The sequence below is a fragment of the Aythya fuligula genome, chromosome 5, assembly GCF_009819795.1.
Source record: "Aythya fuligula isolate bAytFul2 chromosome 5, bAytFul2.pri, whole genome shotgun sequence".
Lineage (NCBI taxonomy): Eukaryota > Metazoa > Chordata > Aves > Anseriformes > Anatidae > Aythya > Aythya fuligula.
Window position 1 is genome coordinate 53490711 of NC_045563.1, and position 24052 is coordinate 53514762.

Below are 24052 nucleotides of genomic sequence, written 5' to 3' on the forward strand. Positions count from 1 at the left end.
CTATCATGGCCTTTATAAGTCCATGATAAATACTACTACTACTACTAGGAAATTCCTCAGGATGTCTGATTTTTTTTAAGATTTATGTATATGTATGATATACAGAAAAAAAAATAAAAAAATAAAGAAAATTATTTCATTGATTTGTGGACAATAAGTGTAACAGTAACAACCCCCATTCGTTTTCACGTTTTCTTCAGATGTTCCTGACCCTCCAGAAGCTCCCAAGATCAGCAACATTGGAGAAGATTACTGCACTGTGCAATGGCAACCACCTAAATACGATGGTGGGCAACCAGTGCTTGGTAAGAAGTGCTGAAAAACAAAGTTGCCAGCAGCATCACCTATATTATTGCTGCTCCCTTACAACGATGCCAAAGGATTTCATAAGTGTATTCACTCTAGGAAGGCTGACCCTCAGACATTAAAGTAGCAAATTTTCAAATAAGTCAATTCTGGCCCTTCAATATTAGGGAGAGGGTGCCCCCTGCCTGTGCTATTTGAATCCAAGAAATATTTCAGCAAGTTAGCAAAGCAGAAGATGCTAAAACTAGGTATTCCCATTCAAGACAGAAATTTTAGGTCAGTATACATGCCTTTGACCTTGCTTAGGAATAACAAAACAGAGCCGTGGTCATGTCAGACATCAACTCCAGACCTCTGCAATCTCAAGCACTCATGCAATACATTTTATTTCTTTTTAGAAAGCTAGTTCATAATTCTCCTTCATATACAACCACACACCATGAGTCACAAAACATATTTCAAACTCTTTAATGACTTTAAAATCTGCACTAAAACTTGAGGCCAAAATAATCACGTGATACAGGGAACAAGCTGAAGCAAGCAAGAGTATCACCCATACCATGGTAAGTTCTCTGCAGAGCACGGTGTTTGTCAGATAGAACTCCCTGTGACCCTCAGAAGGAAAAGGAAGTAAGGCAGGATCTCAGCTAATTTTAGAAAAAAAAAAAATCCTCTAGACACCAAATCTAGGAATTTGTTTAATAAAGATCATTGGAATTTCAGTTTCTTTTTAAAAAATACACTGAAACCTCCATGGAAGTCCCATGGAGGTGCCAGAGTTAGAAATGTTCTACAATTCGTTTAATCCCTTGTACAATACTTGGAAGAGGGGAGTTTGTATTTGCTTTTGAATATTTTGACCGCATTCACTCATGCCTCATTTAATTCAATAGAAGTTACCTATGGAGGTATAAAAAAGGTACTACTGGGCCAGTCTGTTGTTTGAGAGGAAACAAGCAAGAATTCAAAGTATTTGGTGCAAAGATACATAGCAATAGCTGTCATGTTACCACAACCAACCCCCCTGCCCTTGACTGGGCAAAGCCCATGACTTTGGTTTGTATAGTTGTCAGGATATACATTTCATAAAGTTATTTGGTTTGTTTTCACTGTCAAAGGAATGATTTTGTTAACGTTCCACCAGCAATTCTTAGCACTACCTGAGGAAGTAGTCTCATGCAATTAGCATAATTAGCAATTAGCATAAGACTGTGCTAATGATTGAGCTAGGCTAAAATACCTGAATGAAAGCCAAGAAGCAGCACCATCCATTAAAAAAAAGTTGCAGTAGCAAATTCAAAGACCAGAGAAAAAGATGTGTGCATTCTTGTCTGTCTTTATACTGTTACAGATATAGGCATTCTACCACAGCCTTTATTATTTGTATCTAGCAGATATAGAAAAGAAACTCACACCCCACCTTCACTGTTACGCACCTTTTATGGGGCTCAATAAGTATAATTGTTTGGGTAAGAGTGTCAGATAGAAAGTAATACAAGAGGAGAGTTGTGGAAAATACGGAAGCCTCACAGAACTCAGATGCAGTAATTTTGGATCACATTTGGCTCTTTATGTCATAGAGAAAAAGGTGCTTTTCTTGTTTCCTGCATGTGAAATCATAATTTGCAGTTCCTTTACGTCATAAGAGATATCCTTCCAGGCTATATTTTAGAGAGAAAGAAGAAGAAGAGCTACCGATGGATGAGACTGAACTTTGACCTTTTAAAAGAGCTAACCTATGAAGCCAAGCGAATGATTGAAGGAGTCGTTTACGAGATGCGGATTTATGCTGTGAATTCTATTGGCATGTCCCGGCCAAGCCCTGCCTCACAACCCTTCATGCCAATTGGTGAGTTCTACCCCACTCCGTATTGTTTCTAGCACATAACCAAGAACAGGGCAATTTTCACCTCTTCAACTGTCCTTATGCCCAAAAAGAACATGTTAGGAAAGGTTATACTATATTTAATCAGCCTTTTCCTTTCTCATCTCGTCATCTTCCTCTTCTCTGTCTCTCATTCCCCTTCCTGCGAAGCACAGAGGTTCCAGTTTCATGAAATTGCTGATGAATTTTTAGTTGTTATAATTAGAAGTGTGAGAGTCAAGCTGGATCTGGAAAGGAGGAGAACTAATTGACAGAAATTTCCCTGTCCCTCTCAGTTTCCCCCATTGCCTTATGGGTGCAAATATCACTGTATCCCACCAAGCACTCCATTAATCCTGGCCTCTCCACAGCTAAAAGGATAGCTGATTAAAAAAATATTTAAGGAATGATTTCCTATAAATAATCCTTCCCATCACAGCAGTACAGTATCTCCTGCAGTCTCTGAGCTGGAGCAGAGAGTCCTCAGGAAGCCTGTCTGCTAAGAGCTTTGGAGCAAGGAGCCACAAAATTACAATTAGTTGGAGATTAATATGACTAGAGTTGCTACATCTACAAGTATCAGTGAAGGGGGACAACCTGCTGAAGGAGATAACGTAAAAGCAGATGATGCAGTGAAGGGGTCAGAAGTAGCGGATGAACTGAAAGAAGGGTCTCTTAATTGTGGATTTCAAACACAAAACAGCTGGTCTGCAGCAAAAGAGGGCAAACGAAAACCATCAGGCGGAGCTACGGAAAAAAAAGGTCCAAGGGATTTTTTCTTGATTAAGGATAATGTTCTCACTTACTGCTTAAGAGGTTTGGGGTTTTGTTCGCGTACTGTGTGATTGGGTATGCTCCCAACTGCTTTTGTCTCATATGCAGTTCACTGTTCTTGATTCCATTTGAATATGAAAAATTTTGACATAGCTATAGAAAGGAAAGTGGATGATGTATTTTTTGTAATAACATCAGGAACTAAGATCAATTTCAATCAGTTCCATAATTTATAAAGCTGTATTTAACTTACTTTATATATTACATATTAGAAATATTTCATATGTAAAATCTCTTAATTATATTCAAAAGCTATCCAGTTTAGAATGTAAATATATACACATACAGAGTATATCAAACATATATTTCTTTAACATTATTGCTTTTATGTTACGCATAATATTACATTCCAGTAATTCCAAATGTAATTTTGAACATGTTATCTTTTCTATTTTACAGTAGCATTTATGCGTATTCACAATTTGGGATTTTTCAGTTAAGGCTTTTCTTGTTTGTTTCCTTTTTGATTAGTAGACAGGAGTTGTGCTTAAGAAGACTGAATCTAGCTAATGGTCTTCCTAAACTATGGATTTAAAAAGAGCCATGAGACTCCTGTTCTGAAAAGATATGAAATAGCTATATGTAACTGAAGTGAAAATTTTTCAGCCCCAAAATATTTCTCTCTGATATGTCTCCATTACAAACGAGCCAAATAGAATTAGTGTTTCAGTAAACGGAGTCAAAACTTGTAGACATTTTCTTCACTGTTTGAGGAAAATGCATTACATCAAATTTAGCCACTAACAATTTTGTCTATCTACAAACAGGGTGTAAATACAGCATACAAATTGTATGTATTTTTTATTTTAAAATTTTTCTGCAGACTTCTGCTGTCTCACTCGCCTACAACTTCTTTTTTCATTGGCTTTTACATATTAAGGGAGCATATGTGAATAGGAACTACTGTCTTACCCTCTTATCTTCCACCCACCTCCCTCAAACCCCCTAATATAGGAATCTTCTGGCACACTTCTATTAAAATGAAGTATCAGGTATTACATTTTACAACTGAACTTCAGCTAAATCCATTTTATTAAAACTGACAATGATATATAATTCTATATCTAATATAAATACTAATCACAAATTCTACAGCCTTTGAATTCTCAGTTATACTGCCATTTCTCAGAATTTACTTCTCCATATTTCCTTACAGCTCCTCCAAGTGAACCAACCCACTTTACAGTGGAAGATGTCTCTGACAGCACCGTTGCCTTGAAGTGGAGACCCCCTGAACGGATCGGAGCCGGGGGATTAGATGGCTACATTGTGGAATACTGCAAAGAGGGATGTAAGTAAGCACAAGTACTAGGCAGCAGCAACTGAACATTATTATCATACTACAGTTGCAACAGTTTCACTGAAATATCACAATAAATAACCATATCCAGTATCTCTAAATTTGAACTCCAATCTATGACTAACATCCTTGCCATCCATCACCAGCTTTATTCCGACATGACAGTCAAACCATGACAGTCACGTCAACCATAACCTCATATTCACAATCATAAATGTCAATAGAGGAAAGTATTAAAAAATACCAGTGCTGTTCTATAGTCACTGTTACACTTTTGTAGTATTCAAAAATTGTGTATTCTCCAAAAAACAATATAATACCATGACTGTAAGAATATCAGTCAAAGTTGCAAGTAACTGCTACCTCATCTCATTTAATGCTCGTGGTCTCATAGTAAGAATAGCTGCGCCATATCTACAACATTTGACTTACTGTGATGCTTATTGTTTTTGTATATGATGCAAATGTTATTGTATATAACCTTTATGTTATAAAATCAAATAATCATTTCAGCCATGGGATTTTCTCTGACGCTAAACTTGTCATATGACCTAGACTAGGGTTTTTACAGGGTATAATTTATCCAGAACTCATTTCTAGTCTTTAGTGACATTGTCATGAAATTACTAGAACCCCTAAGTCACTGTCACAGAAGAATAATTTTATCAGTAGTACTTCTGTGCTGTTAGAGTAACTAAGGAGGCCCTAGGAACTCTGTTCTACCACATCAAACAAGAAAGTAAGAATAAATTCCAAAAGTTATGAGCTCTATTACTGTTTTCAGTATATACGGCTCTCACCATTCTGTCTGGATACCCACAGAAGATACATTTCAAGAAAAAAATGAAATTGAGGCTTTGCTTTCTAGCTAAAAATGCTTCCACAATCCCCCCCCAATCTTTTGCTACAGAAAATAAATGTAGAGAAGCGCCAGCGGTCTAAGCTCCATAAAACAGAATGTCAAAGAAAGCACCCAAAGATGATTCCTGTACCCCTAACTATTTTGAGTAAAAAGTGTATGCATTCCTGAAGTGCATGTGTAAATACATCTTCTAGATCAAGAGTTCTTCCCCAGATTAATTTATTCCATTTTAAGCATGGTATTGCACGTTACATTCATTTTACCTTAATACAAATTAACTTTCAATTGTAGACAAGGCAACAGTTTGGAAAAATAAGATCTTATTACAATATGAAAATCCTGTACTTGCAGCTACAGAATGGATTCCAGCTCTTCCTGGCCTAACTGAGCGTACATCTGCACTGATTAAAGACCTGGTGACAGGGGACAAACTTCATTTCCGTATAAAGGCTATAAACTTGGCTGGTGAGAGCGGAGCAGCAATAATCAAGGAGCCCATTACTGTTCAAGAGATCCTGCGTGAGTACCTAGATTGAATAAATCTCACTCATCTATTTCCTCTGGTCAAATACCTCATCGTGTACACAGTGCAGAAAACTGGGACTGACAAGCCCGTGCCTTCTTCTGAGGGTAACATCCAAACAGCTCTTTCAGTCTGACTACAAGACAAATATCTTCTGAGAACATTACCTTACTGTCTGGGTCTTCTATTTCTGAAGTGCAGCTTTTAAAACAAAATCCTACTTCGTCCTTTCAAACTATGTGTGTTTCACCTCATACCAATAATGGCATTGTCTGCATCTAAGTGGCACATTTTTTAATATTTAGGGCTCTGCTGGAAAAGCTGTTATACTACTGCAAAATGACTGCATGGACCGGGGCAAGAGACCTCTTAACATAAAAGCAGTCATCTGCACCTGATTGTCCTAGATTATTTATTAACACTCTGTTTATCACCCAATAGCAGTAGATTATAATTCATTTGGCTGCTCTCCAAAAGATAACATGAGCTGCTAACAGTGTATCCCTCAACCTTTACTCGCACAAAGTGTCTGCCAGAGTCTCACTAACAGTAAAACAACTCAGTGTAAATGAGAGTTGTAATGCATCTCAAAATCAAATGGATATGATGACATATACCCTAACTGTAGGTTAATAAATTCTTTCTATAAATGACTGTGACAAGAACAAGGGACACGGGGAGAACACAGAAAGCTTTCCAGTGAGGTAGAGGAAAGCAGGGAATGGAAGAAAGAACAAGAGCTAAGGTCCTAATGTTAGTGAAAAGTAAGTTGCTGCCCTGTTACTCCACTCCTTCAATTTCAAAAAAGAACTATAATGGATTGACTATAGAGAGGTACAGGAAATTTTTTTTTTGCTCTACTTTCTAAGTTCACAAACATCCCCAAATGACACCTTGCAAAGAGCTGTAGTAACAACAGAGCAATAGATTAATCATTGTCTGTAGTTGCTCTTTCACTCCAAGAGTCCTGTCCTCAGTCCTGTTTTGGAATAGGATACCCAACCTGCCCAACGAAGCTTTGAGCGACCTGATTTAGGGGCAGGTGTCCTGGCCCATGGCAGCAGGGTTGGAACTAGCTGAAATTTAAGGTCCCTTCTAACTGAAACCGTTCTGTGATTCTACTGAACTGAACTCCAAAGAAACGAAGCCCTCACAGACGGCTTATATCCAACAGAAGTCAGCCAAATCTACCATTCTGAATGCAACACAGTTTCAGAAGTCCTGCTGTCAATGCAACCTGTGCATTGCTACTAGAATTGTATCTGGTAGCCAAATGCATTTGAAAGTGCTCAGAGCATAATCTGCTCCACAACTGTATAAACAGTCTTTGCACAATTTTCTTACGCTTACATGTATCCAAGTCCCTCCTCTATAGTGTTTTGCCTTATTTGTCCTGTAAGTAATATTTCAAGTAATCTAAAGCCCAAGATTTAACATATTACTAATGCTTAACTGCAGAGCGCCCTAAAATCTGGCTGCCACGCCATCTCAGACAGACTCTGGTGAAGAAAGTGGGTGAGACAATCAATATTGTGATCCCTTTTCAGGTAAGTACTGGCTTCTAGTTTGTCATAGCTATTTATCATTATCATAAAGTAGTTTCCCTTATGTGAGTTCCTGCTGCTTCACTCATTGGAAAGTATTAAACAAAATATGGCTGGTGATTAAAAAAAAATCTCCCAAACATTAGAAACAAAACAAAAAACTCTGGTTTCAGTCAGTTTTTCTTACTGTCCCAGTTTCTTCCAAAAACCCTCCTTTTGGTGAAGAAGGTAACTGCTCTAACTCTACAGCCTTTTCTTGTTAATTGACCATAGGATACATCTTACACGCAAAAAAATACACACACACTCAAAAAAATAAAAATAAAAAATGCAAGCAACTACACTTCTGAAGCCAGGGTATATTATATTACTGGTCCATTTCTTAGACAAAAGTGTGTAAATTCATTTCTGTAAATCTGATTACAGAAAACTGAGTTTGTATGCAAATAGAATATGACAACTAGCCATATACAGAATCTGTGTGTACAATAAGAATACCTTAGGTTTTCTTAATAATAAGGTATTAATATACATGAGCTCAGGGTGTTAAAAATAAAAAAAAAAGGCATAGCATGGCAAGTATTGTCAAGAGTAGCTACATGTTGTTATGGCAGGCACAAAATTGCTGATATATTCACACAGACTCACCTAGGACAAGCCTACCCAGCTACCCTGTCTGTTTTTTCTACAGCTGTATGAGCAATTTTAACGGCTATTCATAAAACACCACGTGCATTTTTTTGGGTGCTATAGTCTCAATAAAGCACAAGAATTAATGTACAAAAGTAAAAGGTCTTCTGAGTGAGACACGAGAACAGAAATTATAAACTGCAGATAAACTGCAGTTCAGAGAGAGATCCGCTGTAATAGTCAATGTATCATTTAGTCTATTCCTCAGTCATAATTTGAAAAAAATAAAATTTCTTTGCTGTCCACGATGGATCTTTATGATAACTTAATCACTATTATTATCAAAGAGTTTTGAAATTCTGTTGTAAAAAGTGCTAGAGGTATGACAAAGATTTCTTCAGCAAGGGAGACATACATTCACATTACATTCATTTGTTTGGAAAGTATCAGCAGAGAAAAAAAGATATATATGACCAAAATCTATATAAAATATCACAAGTAATTTGCTTTGTGGTTACTGGGTTACATGAGGAGTTGCTTTTGCACAGAGATATATCTAATCAGTAAACAGTTGCAAACCAGCACATGGAGTAACTGCTTTGAATTGCATGCTTGCACTGCTTTGACATTATCATGTTTATTTTTTCCTTTCATGTTAGTTACCTCCAAAATTGCTAAAACATCCCCTTCACTGAGGTTTAGCCACATGCAAAGTTCAACATTTTACATATATTTTTCAGTTACATAAATATTTTGGAATTTATGAAAAATAATTAAACTGGTATTTTTACTGCCTTAATGGCTGAGCTGAAGTCTGAACTTACACAAAATTGACAAGCTGTTCCCTAAGCAGAGGAAGTGATACAGTTTATGGGTTTATCCATTTGTGTCTGATGTCCCCTATACCTGGAACTTCCTAGCATAATAACCCTCTCGCTTAGGACAGCCTCATTGCAATAGGAACTGACAGTTCTTTGCCCTCCTTCCCTAAATTGGCCCAGCTGACATGTCCTCAATTCCCTGGGCCAGAGAAAGCACACGCTGCAACTAATCCAGGGCTTCACTTACCTTGACTGATCATTCAGCTGTTGCCAAACAAAATACATAAAGACAAAGTCTTCCCTGACTTTTCCTCAGTGGGGACACTGAGCTTTCTGTTCACCACCCTGTCATCAGTTTTCACAAAGCTGTAATACATTAATCTGAAGAGATTTCTAGTCCGCTGCCAGATTTAGCTGAAATAATCCAAGTAATTCAAAAGTTATTTCAGTGGCTGATTGACAGACAAATCATGCAGTGGTATAAACTTCTGTCTCCTAAAAAGGTAAGGCTGACAAAAAATTCTAACACCTATCCATCAACACTAAATTTTTAGCCAGAGAGCAAAACCAGAGGATTTGAATTCAAGAACAACTGAAATAAATTTGTAGCTCTTCTTAAGCAATTCTTAATATCTTAAAAGCTTCTTAAGAGTACTTAAAACTGAGCATCTTTAAAAAAAAAAAAAAAAAAAAAAAAAAAAAAAAAAAGCAATGCAAAAAGAACATTTGTCTCTATTTTGAAAAAAGTTTTAGTTACTGACCATTTTTACCGAGGAAAAAGGCCCTAAATAGATATTATTGCAACCTTTAAATTGCAAAGAGGATATAGTAGTAAATACAGAAATACCGGAATTGCTCTGAAACCACGAGGCACTGAACACAAGCAGGAAGAATACTATCTAGCCAAGGAGTAGCTTAGTCTTCTATTATTTACAATTTTTGTGCAACCTGTCAAAATTGTCTGGCTTCTGTGGTCACTACTTTGTCATTTAAGACTGAGTTTCTATTACATATTTTGCCAAGGTATCACGAGCTAAACTCTATTTGCAAACCTATTCAAATCTTTAGATAAGAATGTGCAGAGAAAGACATGTACAACATTATTATTTATCAATGTATTTTTCTGTTGAGTGCATTAGAAAGGTGGGAGTTATTACATGCTGCTAGTGGGTAAGAGTCACAGTATTACTCAGCAATATCCTTGTCTATCATGTATGTGTAAATATAAACACCTAAAAGCACATAAATTTGCCATTCCTTTACAGTAAACTCCCTGAGGATACTTTGGTGTGCTATTTACCAACTCTGTCACTCGCTGCTCTCTCTCATGTTACCTATTACACATTACAGAAATCTAATCCTCTGTGATGTGTATTAGGAACGTGCTTTCTATCTGTTTATGCTTCTCACAGCCTATAAATATAAGACTGTATGAAAACCAACACTGTGAACACTTGTAATCTTTCATTGCCACTCACAGCACCTCAAAAAGACCTATAATGAAAGCATCTGATCAACCACACTAGAGCAACAGCAGTTGCACAGCTCGATTTACAGGCAATACATTTCTTACAATAAAATAATGAAAAAGGATACTTCGTAATGTTATCATTTCTCATGACCATTTTTACCGAGAAATTTAGTGCCAGATCCTCTGTTCTCCTTATAATATCAATCAAGAACTATTCGATCTTGTAATCGGTCTGAGATATTGCCAAGTATTTATCAAATTAGAAATTTAAACAAACAAAAACCCTCTCTTTCATATAGTTATACCACTGTAAGTAGACTTTCTACTTTGAAAGCATTCTCCTAGTCAATGAGTTAAAAAGATTCCTCATATCATTTTAAAGTATATGCTGAACCTAAAATAAATTACTTGTCAGTGTCACCAATAATCAGATATGGCTAGGAAAACAAACAGACATTTCCTTTTCATTGGTCAAGAATTTCTACTATAGCTACCAGCTGAAGAAGAGAAGCCACCTCACAGTTTTTTTTTAAGAGTGTTCTAAGTGAAGGGTAAAGGTACACCAGAACAGGACAGAACAGCCTTACACCTAATATTTCAGAGCTACAGGCCAGATGGAAATATAATCCCTGACAGAAAACAGCAAGAAAACCAGTTAGTAAATGGGGAAAACGGAAGATCAAAAACCATTCAAGGTTTACTATTAACCCCGATGCAAAATGAATCACGATACAGCATCAGGTGATTCAGACTCCAGAGAAGAGACTGTCCATTAAGGAACAGCATTTTGTAGGTGGTTTAGAATCCCTTCAAGTGCGATTTTGGACAGATCTCTGGTTTTGGCTTGTTTTGTTTTTTTATTTCATATGAAAGAAGGGTGTGTTTTTTTTCCTAATACTACTGAAACATGAAATGATGTCGCAAAGTCTTTCTGAGCAAGTAGCAGACAAGCCTAGAACAAAGGGGCAGCAGCAAAACAAATGGATTTATTTTTAAAGACACAGTCTTTCAAAGTATGTTCCAAGCACCCAGTGAACTGAAGAGACTTCTAAAGGTGCTTTCTCTTCTTGTTTTCTAGAGATCGTGACAAATACATGTCCTAACCTCAGTGCTTTGGGCTTCAGTTACAGGGCAGCCTAACCTGATCCAACTGCTTGCTTGGATGGTCTCACTTTCTCTCCCCAACCATTTGAGCTACTTCTGGTATTTGTAGCCCTGTGCTGCACCATTTCACCATGCCAATCTGGCAAAAAAAAATTAAAAAAATATATATTTTATATATATATATATATATAAATATTTTCTCCTAGATTGGCCATAAATACAGTTAATAAATACCCTATGCCCCATTTCTGTTTTATTGGGATTCTTGTTGTGGAAACATACTACAGAAGTAGCACTCAAAACTTTAGAAGAACTGACTACTATCTACCAGTTTTCCCAGAAGTGGCTGACTGACAGTGCTGTAAACCACAGATAGCTGTCTGATTACACAACACCATCTTTCATAGGTATGGCAACACTGTCTGTCTATACTGACAGCCAGAAAAAGAACTTTGCTACGCAATTATACGGTAAGTTTCACACCACAAGACTTCAAAATTATAGCAATGTTTTGAAAGATATTGAAAATGCCAGGGGATAAAGAATCAAATGTTTTATGGAAGAGTGAGGAAAGGAGCAAACAACTAATTAACTCCTCAAATATTAAAGACTTCCATTCCTTAACAATCATCAGGGTGAGACAGATCAACTGTTGGCTTCAGAGATGCCTAGGAAAGAATACAAAAACCAGCACAAGTATTATTTTTTTTTCTGGGTGTGCTCTCAATATGATTTTCAATCTCCTCTCTAAATACGTGGCATCCTCAGGTCACTGTGTCACTAAACCCCACAGATGAGAGCAGATATTTGTATGCAAGAAAACAGAAACTAGAAAGTGTTTAGAGACTCTAGTATCTCAGCTTTGCATATTAAGTTAGGCTTCCTAAACTTACAGAACACTAAAAAACAGAAAAGTGAAAAATGACAACCTATTATAGTCTAAAAATATCCTTTTTTCTCTTCAGGGGAAACCTAGACCCAAAATAACGTGGACAAAAGATGGTCAAAGTCTAGACGCCAAAGATGTGGGCATTCGGAACAGCAACACGGACACAATCCTTTTCATCAGAAAGGCAGAGCTTCACCACTCAGGAGCGTATGAAATCACTCTTCAAATAGAAAACATGACGGATAAAGTTGCAATAACAATACAAATCATAGGTAAGCACATGACATCACCAGAATTAAGCATATCATACAAATTAGTTGCCATACTGGTGCAATCCAAAGAGCCGTCTACCTCAGGACCCCTTCTCTAACAGTGGTTGACAGCAGGTGGCTGCAACAAAGCTCAGAGCACAGCCAGCATGTCACTTGGTTTTCCTACATTTTTCCAGCTTGGAATGATCTGTGTCCTAGAGACTTCCTGCCTGAGGGAGGATTATCTCCAAGAGCTCCTCAGGGAAATTTTCTTACATGATTTTAGCCAGTCAGCTTTTGAATCTGTGCCTAGTTTCAGAATCCAAATATGCTTTTGTAAGGAATTTCACAATTTAAGCGCATGTACAACTACCTGGTTTGGTTCAGTTCGAGTCTCTCTTCTGAAAATCGCATCTGACATCCACAGTTTTGTAAGAGAAAGACCACAAAAAATCATTTAATCACCTTTTCCATGCTACTCATTTGTGTTGTGTAAGCAACCCTTTAAAACAAAAATCTGTTGTGTAGATGCATCTGTAGGTAAGTTAGCAGAAAGAATACTTGTAAAACTAGCCAGATACTGTGGAGGGTTATAACAGTAGGACAACTTGACAATAATTAACAAATAGCTAAAGTCATAACATCCATCTATTATTACATTATAACACTTTGCTTGCTGCAGTTACCATTTTTCATACCCACATAGATATTCATACATAGTATCCAAAATTCTTAACTTCAAATCAGAATAATTGATTTCTACAGAATGAAGATACACATCTAGAAATAGATCAAGATTTTTTTTTATAAGTGTGATTCGAGATAAGATCAGATACATTTCCACATTGTCATAGGCAATGTTGTTCCTTTGACAATGCAGGTTACCATTCCCTCCTCAGAAACAGGGAAGAAAAAGAAAGAGGGCTCCACTTGAAGTTGGTAGCAGTTAAGCAACACAGAAGGCAGCAACTTTTTCTCTGACAGATTAGTGTAAACTAAAGAAAGGAAGAGAACAATAAATGGAACAAGAGCAATGCATTCTATGTTCCTTATTTAATTCCATGCTTGAAGCTAGTTGGCTTCAATACTTAGCAGTTTGGAAGAAGACAAAAAGGATTACAGCTAATTACAGTCTTTGATTCCAAAACGTGTCAGTGAAAAGAAAATTATGTCATGCTTTGACACAGAAAGTAACAGTTCACCTATTAACAGTCAAAGACTAGATTATTACTGTTTTACATATCCTTCTTTATGGAATTAAATTAAAAGCAATCTGTAATTGCATTCCTTTGATCATTTGTCAGTTTCTTGGCCTTGATTAATTTACAGCTTAGCTACAGGAAGAAGAGACAGTTTTCATTCAGATATCCAGAATTATCCCTAGCTGTCGCTCACTTTTTCACAATACCATCCAAGCCTAATAATCATCTCCCCAGTAGACCCTGCAATTGTGAGCAACAGCTTAGCATACCAAAAAGGAGAACTAACACATCCAAATTAAAACAGATTGCCTAAACATAATTGGTATAAATGCGAATGGTCCTAAAAAGAAGGGAAAAAAGAAAATTATTATAGCATTATTCTATTTATTTCCACGTATCTTAACAGATACAGCATTCTGTACTTCTTTGAGAGGTTGCTCTTTTACTAGTTATTAGAAAGAAATGTCATTAGCAGGCAAGCTAACAAGCACTGATACACAACGAAAAAGCCAGATATAGTAGTGTAAGTACTGCTTATGCTATGATATATTGTTCATAACAATTGTGCATACATATTAAAAAGATGGGTCAGAAAATCAATTAGTCTGGACATCTCTTCAGACAAAGAAGCAGATTTGCGTGCTCATTAACAGTACAAATTGTGAAAGGATTTGGAAACTCTTCAAGGACTCCAAAGCTGATTCGTGTCCTGTCTCTTAGGCAGTATAGTCAAAATCAGCAGTATCAGGTAACACGGATCCAAAAATCCCACCATGAACTTTCCACTTCTACAGAAAAAAAATACATATATATTCCCTGCTACCAGTGGGACCATTTTGGTCACATTACTTGGGATGTAATACATCCAAGTAGAAGGGTTCAACAGCATAGCTGATGGAGTTATGGCTTGGTGTCAACCCACACCTAGATTTTTGACTGTCTTCTGAAAAAAATCAGACCAACTGACGAGGCATACTTGTGGCAAAGTGCATACAACAGTTTTTGTGAGAATCTTATGAACTTTTTATACAGGTTAAAGAGGTTAGCAGACCCTTCAAAATAGTACAGTTTTTTGTTGCCAGGTTCCCTCTCCATTGGTTTTCAAACCAATCCAATGATAGCAACATGTTAGTCTGCTTGTGTCAGATTTCTAACAGTCAGAGTTCCTTCTTTCAAAATGAGTTATATTCCACACAGAAGACATGTTATTGCAGATTTAATTTCAGTTCAGAAATTATTTTTATGTATGAAACAAGAACTTCAATACCTGCTGTGGTACTCCATAGCTGTCCTTGTTTATAGGTTGCAGGATTATTATAGTGTGTAGGATTGGAAAAGATCACCCGGTTGAGTTCCCTGCAACTGTTGCCACCAGAGAACTAGCTTAAAGGCATCTGCAGAGAATTTAAACATCACGGACCTCAAACCACTTACAGTGGTCCTTCACCATCAGGAATTCACATGCATGAAAAGTTCACTACGGGGACAGTAAGGAGGAATTTGGAGTTAATGAAGTAGTTCAAGGGTTAGGAAAATTCTGGATTTTAGCAGTGTTACATAAAATTGCATCTCTTTAATAAGTTATATTAAAGGATATCTGACTAGAACTAGATGACAGTTTTTATTAGTATCCCATTTCTTTTCTTTGTGCTGTGTCCTATGAGTAAACTAAAAATTCTGCTGTGCAGAAAAATTAAATGATATTAACAGATTCTCAACGCATTCTAAAACTTGACCAGAAGGTTGTCAAGTTTTATCTTAGGTACAAGCTATCATCCTGGCTTTCATCCCAGCATCAAAATCCTGCCAAGCACATTTCTTCAGAAAGCTTTGTTTTGCTTTCCTTGTTAATTTTAAAATACGCATGACAACGCTCTAGTATATGGATTTCAAAAAGGTATAGAGAGCCACTGGTAATCACACCAAAGAGAGTTTTAACGTATTTTCTTCAGAAAATCTTACATTATGTGCTGCTATTAAACAAGTCTAGCAGTCTTACCTGCATGAAACCCCCAGAAGACAGACAGATATTGTCAGTACAGGACTAGATTCAATATTCTAAACACTTCTCTTTGTTGAAACCACTTCACCCTACTTAGCTTGCCAGCAAGTTGTCTGGAACCCTCTCCCTCTGCAGCTTTGGGAAACAGAGGTGACAGCCACAGTGACTGCTGACAGAAATGAGCAGAGGTGAGCATTCTTCTCAATCTGACAGTGTCAGGAGACCTGCCTGCATACCACAGCATTCCCCCAGCTTCACACAGGAATTGCCAGCGAGCAGGCAGGCATAATATTAATGGTGGCAGTGTTTAGTCTGGTAAGACCCCTCAGCTGCACATCTCTGGGGAAGAACAAAAACAAATTAGTAGCAATTTTATAAGGAAAAGAATATCTAGGACAGTCATTCTGCCATTTCTCAACAGGTTCTCTTGTATTGTTCATGCAGTGCCTCATCAGTAGTACACAGCAACAGAGCACTTTCTTTCAAAAAGGGTATCTGTTTATTGCCCCTAAATGCTATGATCAACTCCAAAACATCAGTTGGTGAATCTTAAGGATTTTAAGGCCTTTCATCTAGCTTTCAGTGATGGCTCAGAAAAGGTCATTTAAAAGCTGGGCAAGACACAAGGCTTGCAGTTTTATTTCTCCAAACATAATGTAGACCTGTTCTTTTTTAATGCTATCTGTTTTCCAATCAAAAGTCACAAACAAATTGTCCAGACAGTCCCAAATGACTGCCCTTCCTTTGTTAAGAGGAATATACACCCGGGTCTTTTGTTGTTACTACTCTCAGTGAACCTAGATGACCACTAAATTGCACTTTTAGGTTAAAAAACAAGTAATAAAACTGTAGTAAAGAGAGTGATCACGCCCATCCAAACACCACAAACTTCTTTTTCTATTGTTATAAAGAGTTTGTCTCATTCCTATGTCCACTGTGTTGTCTATACATTTCTCAGCATGCTTCAGACCTCCTAGAATACTAGTAAGAAGGACATTTGAAAACTTCCCACTTTAGCAGATTACAGTTTCAACTTCACATAAATGAAGTGTATTGCTAAGGAACAATTACAGATTGCTCTCCAGTTCTATTTTTCCCCTGCATGAAAGGAAATGACAACACTGTCCGTTCTTGAACCAGAAGCAAAGGTTTGTTTATGTCTCCTCTGCAGACAAGCCTGGCCCTCCTCAGAATATAAAGCTTACAGATGTTTGGGGATTTAATGTTGCCCTGGAGTGGACACCCCCACAAGATGATGGCAATGCACAGATCTTGGGCTACACAGTCCAGAAAGCTGACAAAAAGACAATGGTAAGAAATTGCACCAAGTCCATGAAATTCTTCAGAGTTTAAACAACTGCTTACTCTGGGAACACAGAGATTGAAGGAAAACTGCTAAATTCATGACCCTTCTTTAGAAGGGACAGATAACTCTGTTTAGAAGGTGGAATTATACTTTTTGCCTTTAATTATATTTTTGACAAATGCAGGGAGAAACTGAAGGGGAGGAAGAAACTCAGCTGCTGGCAGTCCTGTATGTCAGTGAAAGTGGAAAATGTCTCTTCTCAGGGAAGGCCCCATCAAGTTGTCATGGCCTGAGGAGACACTTTGCATCAAGTTCCCCAAATGAGTAGAGTTGAAATGTAAAGAGGTTGTTTGTTTTTTTTTCCTCAAAATGCAGGTATTTATACAACTACCACATCAGCCAGAAAACAGATGAGCAGGAAGGAACACAGTGTTCATTTCCCAAACTACTGTTAAATACCTGTCTACCCATCGTTTCCTTGCAGTAAGAAGGATCTCTCCATAGCATGTCTTCACCTCTTATAACATCTTTCTAAACCGTGTGGTCTCGTTACAGGAATGGTATACCGTTTTTGATCACTACCGTCGCACAAACTGTGTAGTGTCAGAACTCATTATGGGAAATGAGTATTTTTTTCGAGTCTTCAGTGAAAATTTGTGTGGATTGAGTGAAACTGCTGCAACCACTAAAAATCCTGCCTATATCCAAAAAACAGGTAATATTTATTATTCAAAACAAAGATTGTAAAAGCTTTTAAAAGCAAAGATTCTCTGATTCTATTACTAAATGGAAAATACAATGTTACTAGATGCACTACCAGAAGTGTTTTCATTACTTAGTAGCTAGCACGTATGAGGTATTTTGGCATCAACAACCCTGACCAGGTAGGGTTTCTGTACTAACATGAACATCTCTTAAAAAATATTTAAACACGCTGTCTTCTTAAACTATATTATTTTAAGAATATAATTCAACTAGGAGATTATACTTGCATTCTAGGGTTAAAAGTGCAAGATCTCTGTGGTGAAGACTTCCCCCTGCAGTCATGGTTTTCACATTTTTAACAAAAGCAGAAATCCAATCATAGCCAGAACCTTTTATTTTAACTAAAGCATTAAATGTACTTAAAGTTAACTACATTTAAAGATTTATTACATCACTAATGTCAGAGCTTTCAGGCTTCCCTAAATCAAACAGGCAAATAAAAAAGGCAACTGGGTGGTACAGAAGTCATCAGAACTGCAAACACAGTTCTTACTATTCTGTTTCTTTGAATTGCAGGCACCACTTACAAGCCGCCTTGTTACAAAGAACATGACTTCTCTGAACCTCCTAAATTCACTCATCCTTTAGTAAACCGGTCTGTGATTGCAGGATACAACACCACGCTCAGCTGTGCTGTGAGAGGAATCCCCAAGGTACAAGATACATCAACTGTCACTGATATTGTTTCACCAGGCTAAGAAGCTGCTTTTGGATTTCATGCCAGTTAGCATAGTTAAAGTAACTATATTAAGAAAATGTAAATGTCCCTGAATTATCACCCCTAGAGATAGCATTTGTGTGGTTGTGTGCAGAACCAGAACAGGGGAATGCTCCACAGGAGTATCTTTATATCTTCTTCTTCGGTTATCATCTGTTTTCTCTCAACGAGTTCACCAAACACAGTGAGCTAGAGAGGGCAATACAGGCAGAATGGGAAGAACAAGTAGGGGGGGCAACACACCAAGGGAGACAGAGGAAAAGACAGAGAAGGAGTCACAGCTTATGCTAAGCCTGCCATTTACAGTATGTATATAAAATCTACTCTCTAAGGATGATAAAAAAAAAAAATATATATATGTATGTATGTATGCATCTTGCCACAACGTATATATTTTTTCTCTCTAGTCTTTCAAGAAAACAGCAGTTAATGTAACACTGTCCTATTAACCTAAGTAATGCAGAGGATCACCAGTTTTCCTGTTGTATCAATACACCCACATCACGTTTTGAGAGTCTGATGAGTTATTTTGTAAAATTACCCAGGAGGTGTAAAGTGTTTTTTTTGGGGGGGGTGAGGGGAGGGAGAGGGGTCCTTTTTGTTTTTTTGCTTTTGTTTTGAATCTCAGAGGAATATTTTCTCACTCATATCTGTTGAAACCTCTGCAGACGGCACAGAAAGATGTACTTTTTGTTTGTTAGAGTCAGCAACAAGCAGTAAGCACTGTATGAGCTAGGTGCTAAATTTAGGTTTCTCAAAAACGGGAAATAGACTTTTCGTCTGCAGTGAAGGAATTTACCGTATTATGACATAATCTTGTCATAAATCTAAATAACAAAAAATGCAGTGCACTTTTCCTTCCCCCTTATGGTTGCTTATTTCCACCTCCTCTCCCTTCCTCCAGCACAAGGATTTCACAGCTATACAGCAAAACATGTAAGATCGCAGCTTGTTCAATTTAACTTAGGAAAAAAAAAAAGAAAAAAAAGATTAACACAATCATTTGCTCAGTTCACTGGATGAAGGAGCTCCAGACAAAAATCAAATATAAAAAAGCACAGCCACATAAATAGCTGCAAAATAACAAAAACAGTATAGAAGAAGAAACGTGAGCAAGTATGGGCAAAATCCATCTTCCAGTAGCTGCCTTTTCTTAGATTAATCATGAAATTACAGCGTTAGGAATGATGTTCCCTCTTGCTTAGCTGACCTGTTTGATTGCCTATATGCACTTCATTACGTCTGCATAGTTTTAAGTAAGATTGTAAGAAAAACTTCATGTTTTACAGCTGTTCAGTACAGTACTCTGAGGCTTTTAAACATAAGGTTGCTAACTCTTCTTGCCACACTAGCCCAAAATACAAATAGTCCTCATCCTTCATAGCTCATAGTCTTGAAGCAGCTTTTCCAGATACATTTTTGTATTTGCATTGCCCAAATTAACCATAACAAAAAAAAACCTCTGTACCTAACATAAAACTCATTAGTAGGACATTTTCACAGAGTAGCTTATGTTGGTAGACCTTTCCAATCTTGAGTGCAGATTAAGTCTACCTGTATCTGTATGGCACAGTATGACCTGTATGGCATGACAGTCACCACTTCAGCAGATAGATTTGTGCCCTGCTAGCAGTGCTGAAATAAAAGACATATGCCCAGAAAGATAGAAATGGTATAGAAAAGGATGAAAAACATTTGAGTCAGGGAAAAATAATAATTAAAAAAACAACTAATATCTTTAAATAAAATTTTGAACGCTAAAATTGCTAATGGTGTGCTAAATGACTTGGAAAACCTTTTCACAGAGCAAACCAAGGCATCCCAAATTGGACACATTCTAACAATTGTGCTCTGATAGTCTATGCAGTTAAGTTCTCGTTATGTAAGATACCTGAAGCATTCAAATATATTTTAATATGCATAATAAAATAATCCCTGAAGGAATGAATTTGTAGCTAGTGAAGGGTTATAAAAATTGCAATAAGATAGGGTACAGAGCTACATGTTCTACATGTTATTAGAGAGTTAAAGAAAATACTGAACACTTGGATCGTTAGTTGCATGAGTCTGAATGAGCAGAATATTGCTCATTCAGAAGATAATTCCTTGAAATTTCCTTGAAAAATAATTAACATTGCCATGTAATATACAGTCCTCGTAACGCATAGACCTTTTGTGGCTAAATTAAAGTTGCTATACCATAAGTCTTTCATTTTCTGCTATTTTAATTTTTTTCTTGTGTGTTCTTCAGCCGAAGATATACTGGTACAAAAACAAAGTGGATCTCTCTGGGGACGCCAAATACCGCATGTTCAGTAAACAGGGTGTGTTGACCCTGGAGATCCGGAAACCCACTCCATTTGATGGTGGCTTTTACACCTGTAAAGCTGTTAATGAGTGTGGTGAAGCTGAAATAGAGTGCAAACTGGATGTCAGAGGTAATCACATGAGCATTATGCATAACACTAATACTGCAGTGAAGTAACAACAATAATGGGCATCTAAAAAATATATATATTCCCCTTTATCTAACACTTTTTTTCTTTATTTCCATCTGCTAACTACACAGAAAAGCAAGGTTGTATTTTTCATGTTAAGCTGTTACAACAGAATCAGATTACTTGCTAGGTAATATAGAAATTAAGGTAGATAACGTGTGTCTGACTTGGTATTGCTAAAGAAGGTAATTACCACTGGAACAGAGGTCTACCTAAAACACAGAATTGTGAGTAACGTAACACAGGTAATCCTTTGAGGTATACATATACTTTGCGCTTGAAAGTTTTTAATTCCTTTCAATGACTCCAGTCACTAGCTGTTAGACACATGTAAGAGATACTACCTGCTACATCGCAAACAATTTTCAGGTGGACACTGATAATTTGTTATCGAAAAGGACAGGAAAAAATGTCACATGTTTACACAACTGTAAAGGATATTGACTAAACATTTTCAGCAAAGCCACTACAAATGTATCTATTTGTCAATATAAACTTATATGGCAACACTTTCAATGTTCATCAAAACCAGAAAAAGTTGTGAAAGTGACCTGTAGAACAGACACTGGCAGAGATCTGTCTTCAGTACAGCAAGCCTGAAGATATTTCTACACAGGGTTTGATATTTCACTCAGCGCTAAATCAGGGATTAGCACACAGCACACCCTGATATCCTTGCTCATTTGGGTCCTAGAAGCAAGCAATGCAGCTCTGATGAACTTGGTCTAAGAACTCTGAAAAGCCTACCTAATGTATATGTAGCACCTTCTTGAGTCACGTACGCTACTTTCAGTACAACAGCTACCACAAGTACTTCTGTTCAGTGCAATACTGTACATCGTGGACATGGCTCAAAACTTACTTTTATCATCTTCTGAAGCGTGCTTCAACATTAAATCTCCTTAGTATCAGCAGAGATCAAAACAACCATGACAAAAATTCCGTATTTCCCCTTCAGCAATTTAAAATTTGCGTCCTTTACTGTCTGGTAACATAATTTTACATATTTCTTCATCTTCCAGTACCTCAGTAAGACTCTGAATCTAAATTCATCTGCAAGCCAAGGTATGACTCAGAATAATTCATCTGGATACAGGAACAATGGATGTCTGGTTAAATATATTTTTAAACAATCTTTAGTTATGCATGTTATAGAATTCATGGAATTTTGATAGTCTGAGGGGGGGGTGCATATTCTGATTTCTGTCTGCTTTTAATAATTATCCTGTGATCACATTCTTGCAAGACTGTTTGATTTGAAGTCAGTATTTCACAGGTCTCAATCTTCAATACACTGTACATTGTGTATAAATCCGTAAGATTAAGAGTACTTTATTTTATTTCTTAACTCATTATAAGCACTCCATATAGAAGGCATGCTATTTATTAATATAGAGCTAAGTAGTATCAACAATTTCTGCACATTAATCATAGTTAAAATTACACTGCATCTATTTTGAGACTTTTTAAAAATGGAAGTGCTATAAGTTAGTTGATTCGTGTATTCAACACTAAATCCTTTCTCCCATTCTGTCTCAGCATCAGAGTGGAATCTGAAGACAAGAAAAATGAAGAAATTAATGAAGGATAATTTCAGTTACACTAAAGAATCCTGATCACCTTAAAAGTGATTTGATACATGTGTATTGGGAGGTAGGGGTGTATTGCAGTGCCCTGCTTACTCAGCGTATTTTCAGACGATTTTTCCCTCCTTTCATATATCTATTTTAGTTTCACTGTCCCTGTTTGCATGTGAAGATAGTCAGGGAAAGAATGATAAAAAATTTTCCCATTACATATATAAGATGTCTGAAAAAACAAGTACTAAAATTACAAGTGAAACAAATTCCTAATGTCTGAGACTAGCATAAATTCCCCACTTTTGCGTTTTTTTTTCCTCAGACTTCTGAGATGCTTCATAAGAAACAAGTAGCTCAGAATAATGAAATACTAATGGATTATCTCTAATATTGAATCACCTTTCGTCATGTCAATCTCTGCACAACAGAAAGTAATTTTCATTCCTCCTGCTTTTACCAGTAATGCTTGAAGTACCCACTTCTACGCTCTTGAGCAGACTTTTATAGAACCACGTCTGAAACACACCATTTGAAAATCTATGGGTTAGGCTACTGTTGTGCTTTATATAGAGAATAGATTATTTGATGATCTTGAGGTCTCTTCCAACCTATAAATTCTGTGATTATTACCCACTACTGTTTTTCTAGTTTTTGAAAAGACACCTGCATAGACTTCTAGGTATTTGATGTTTCTGCAAACAATAGATATCACAATAATGTACAGAGATAATTTCGTACATCAAATGAAATGATGAAAGATGTAGAGGAAGATTATTTGCACAAATATATATATATAAAAGCATGTAATAAATGCAATGAACTTACTGTCATCAATTATTACTGAAGGCTTTTGAAAGTCTATCTATATATGGTATGTATATCTTCTCACCTACCATTTTGAATAGAATTTGTGGGTTGAGGTTTTTCTGGATCTCCAGTAGTCTCTGGCTGGAAAGTATTTTTTCACGAAATCACAGTACAAGAGAAAGTGGGAAGATTAAATTAATCCAGGAAGCATTATGCTTTTGAAAACACAACACAAAGAACAGAAGTAACACTACTCCCCTACCTCCAACATGCCAATAGAGAAGGAAAAGTGTGTCTGACACAGCATGTTAGTTGCACTACACAAGCAATTATGCCTTCATAATAAAAACACTTATTTAATTAGATGTGTATTTTGGTTATTTTATTACAGTATCAGAACAAAGAAAGATAGTCTACTGAAACCAAAGTTAACTTGCACAAGGTCAACATTTTTCTGCTATACATTGTTATTATTTGACAAATAAATAAAAATGATGGAAAAAAAACAAGTGAGTTTACACTGTTTTGTTCTTTCTTCTTCTAAGCAACACTATTATTTTAAAAATAAGACACATATCACATGTAAAAGTCAGCGATGTGTTCTGTATTACAAATAACTTTATTACCTATCAGCAGAATGCTAAGTGGTCTTAAAGGATCAACCCAACAACTGTGGGATCTGTCTATTGAAAAGCAGAGACTGAATTGCAAGAGCTTAGATTACAAAGGACAGTTTATCCTGAAGAGAATCAGGTGCTATACCAAATGCATTCTA

At 36.7% G+C, this 24052-nt stretch overlaps 1 protein-coding gene across 1 annotated transcript in view; it reads left to right on the top strand.

The window, feature by feature from the left end:
• The window catches only part of MYBPC3 (myosin binding protein C3), a 56525-nt gene extending 35648 nt beyond the window's left edge, over positions 1-20877 (top strand). The window contains exons 24-33 of the mRNA XM_032188057.1: positions 201-305; positions 1967-2155; positions 4161-4295; positions 5518-5685; positions 7148-7236; positions 12225-12420; positions 16775-16914; positions 17465-17624; positions 18191-18327; positions 20644-20877. Coding sequence (XP_032043948.1) covers positions 201-305; positions 1967-2155; positions 4161-4295; positions 5518-5685; positions 7148-7236; positions 12225-12420; positions 16775-16914; positions 17465-17624; positions 18191-18327; positions 20644-20877 — 1553 coding nt within the window. The remainder of the gene's footprint in view (positions 1-200; positions 306-1966; positions 2156-4160; positions 4296-5517; positions 5686-7147; positions 7237-12224; positions 12421-16774; positions 16915-17464; positions 17625-18190; positions 18328-20643) is intronic.
• The last annotated feature ends 3175 nt before the right edge of the window (positions 20878-24052 follow it).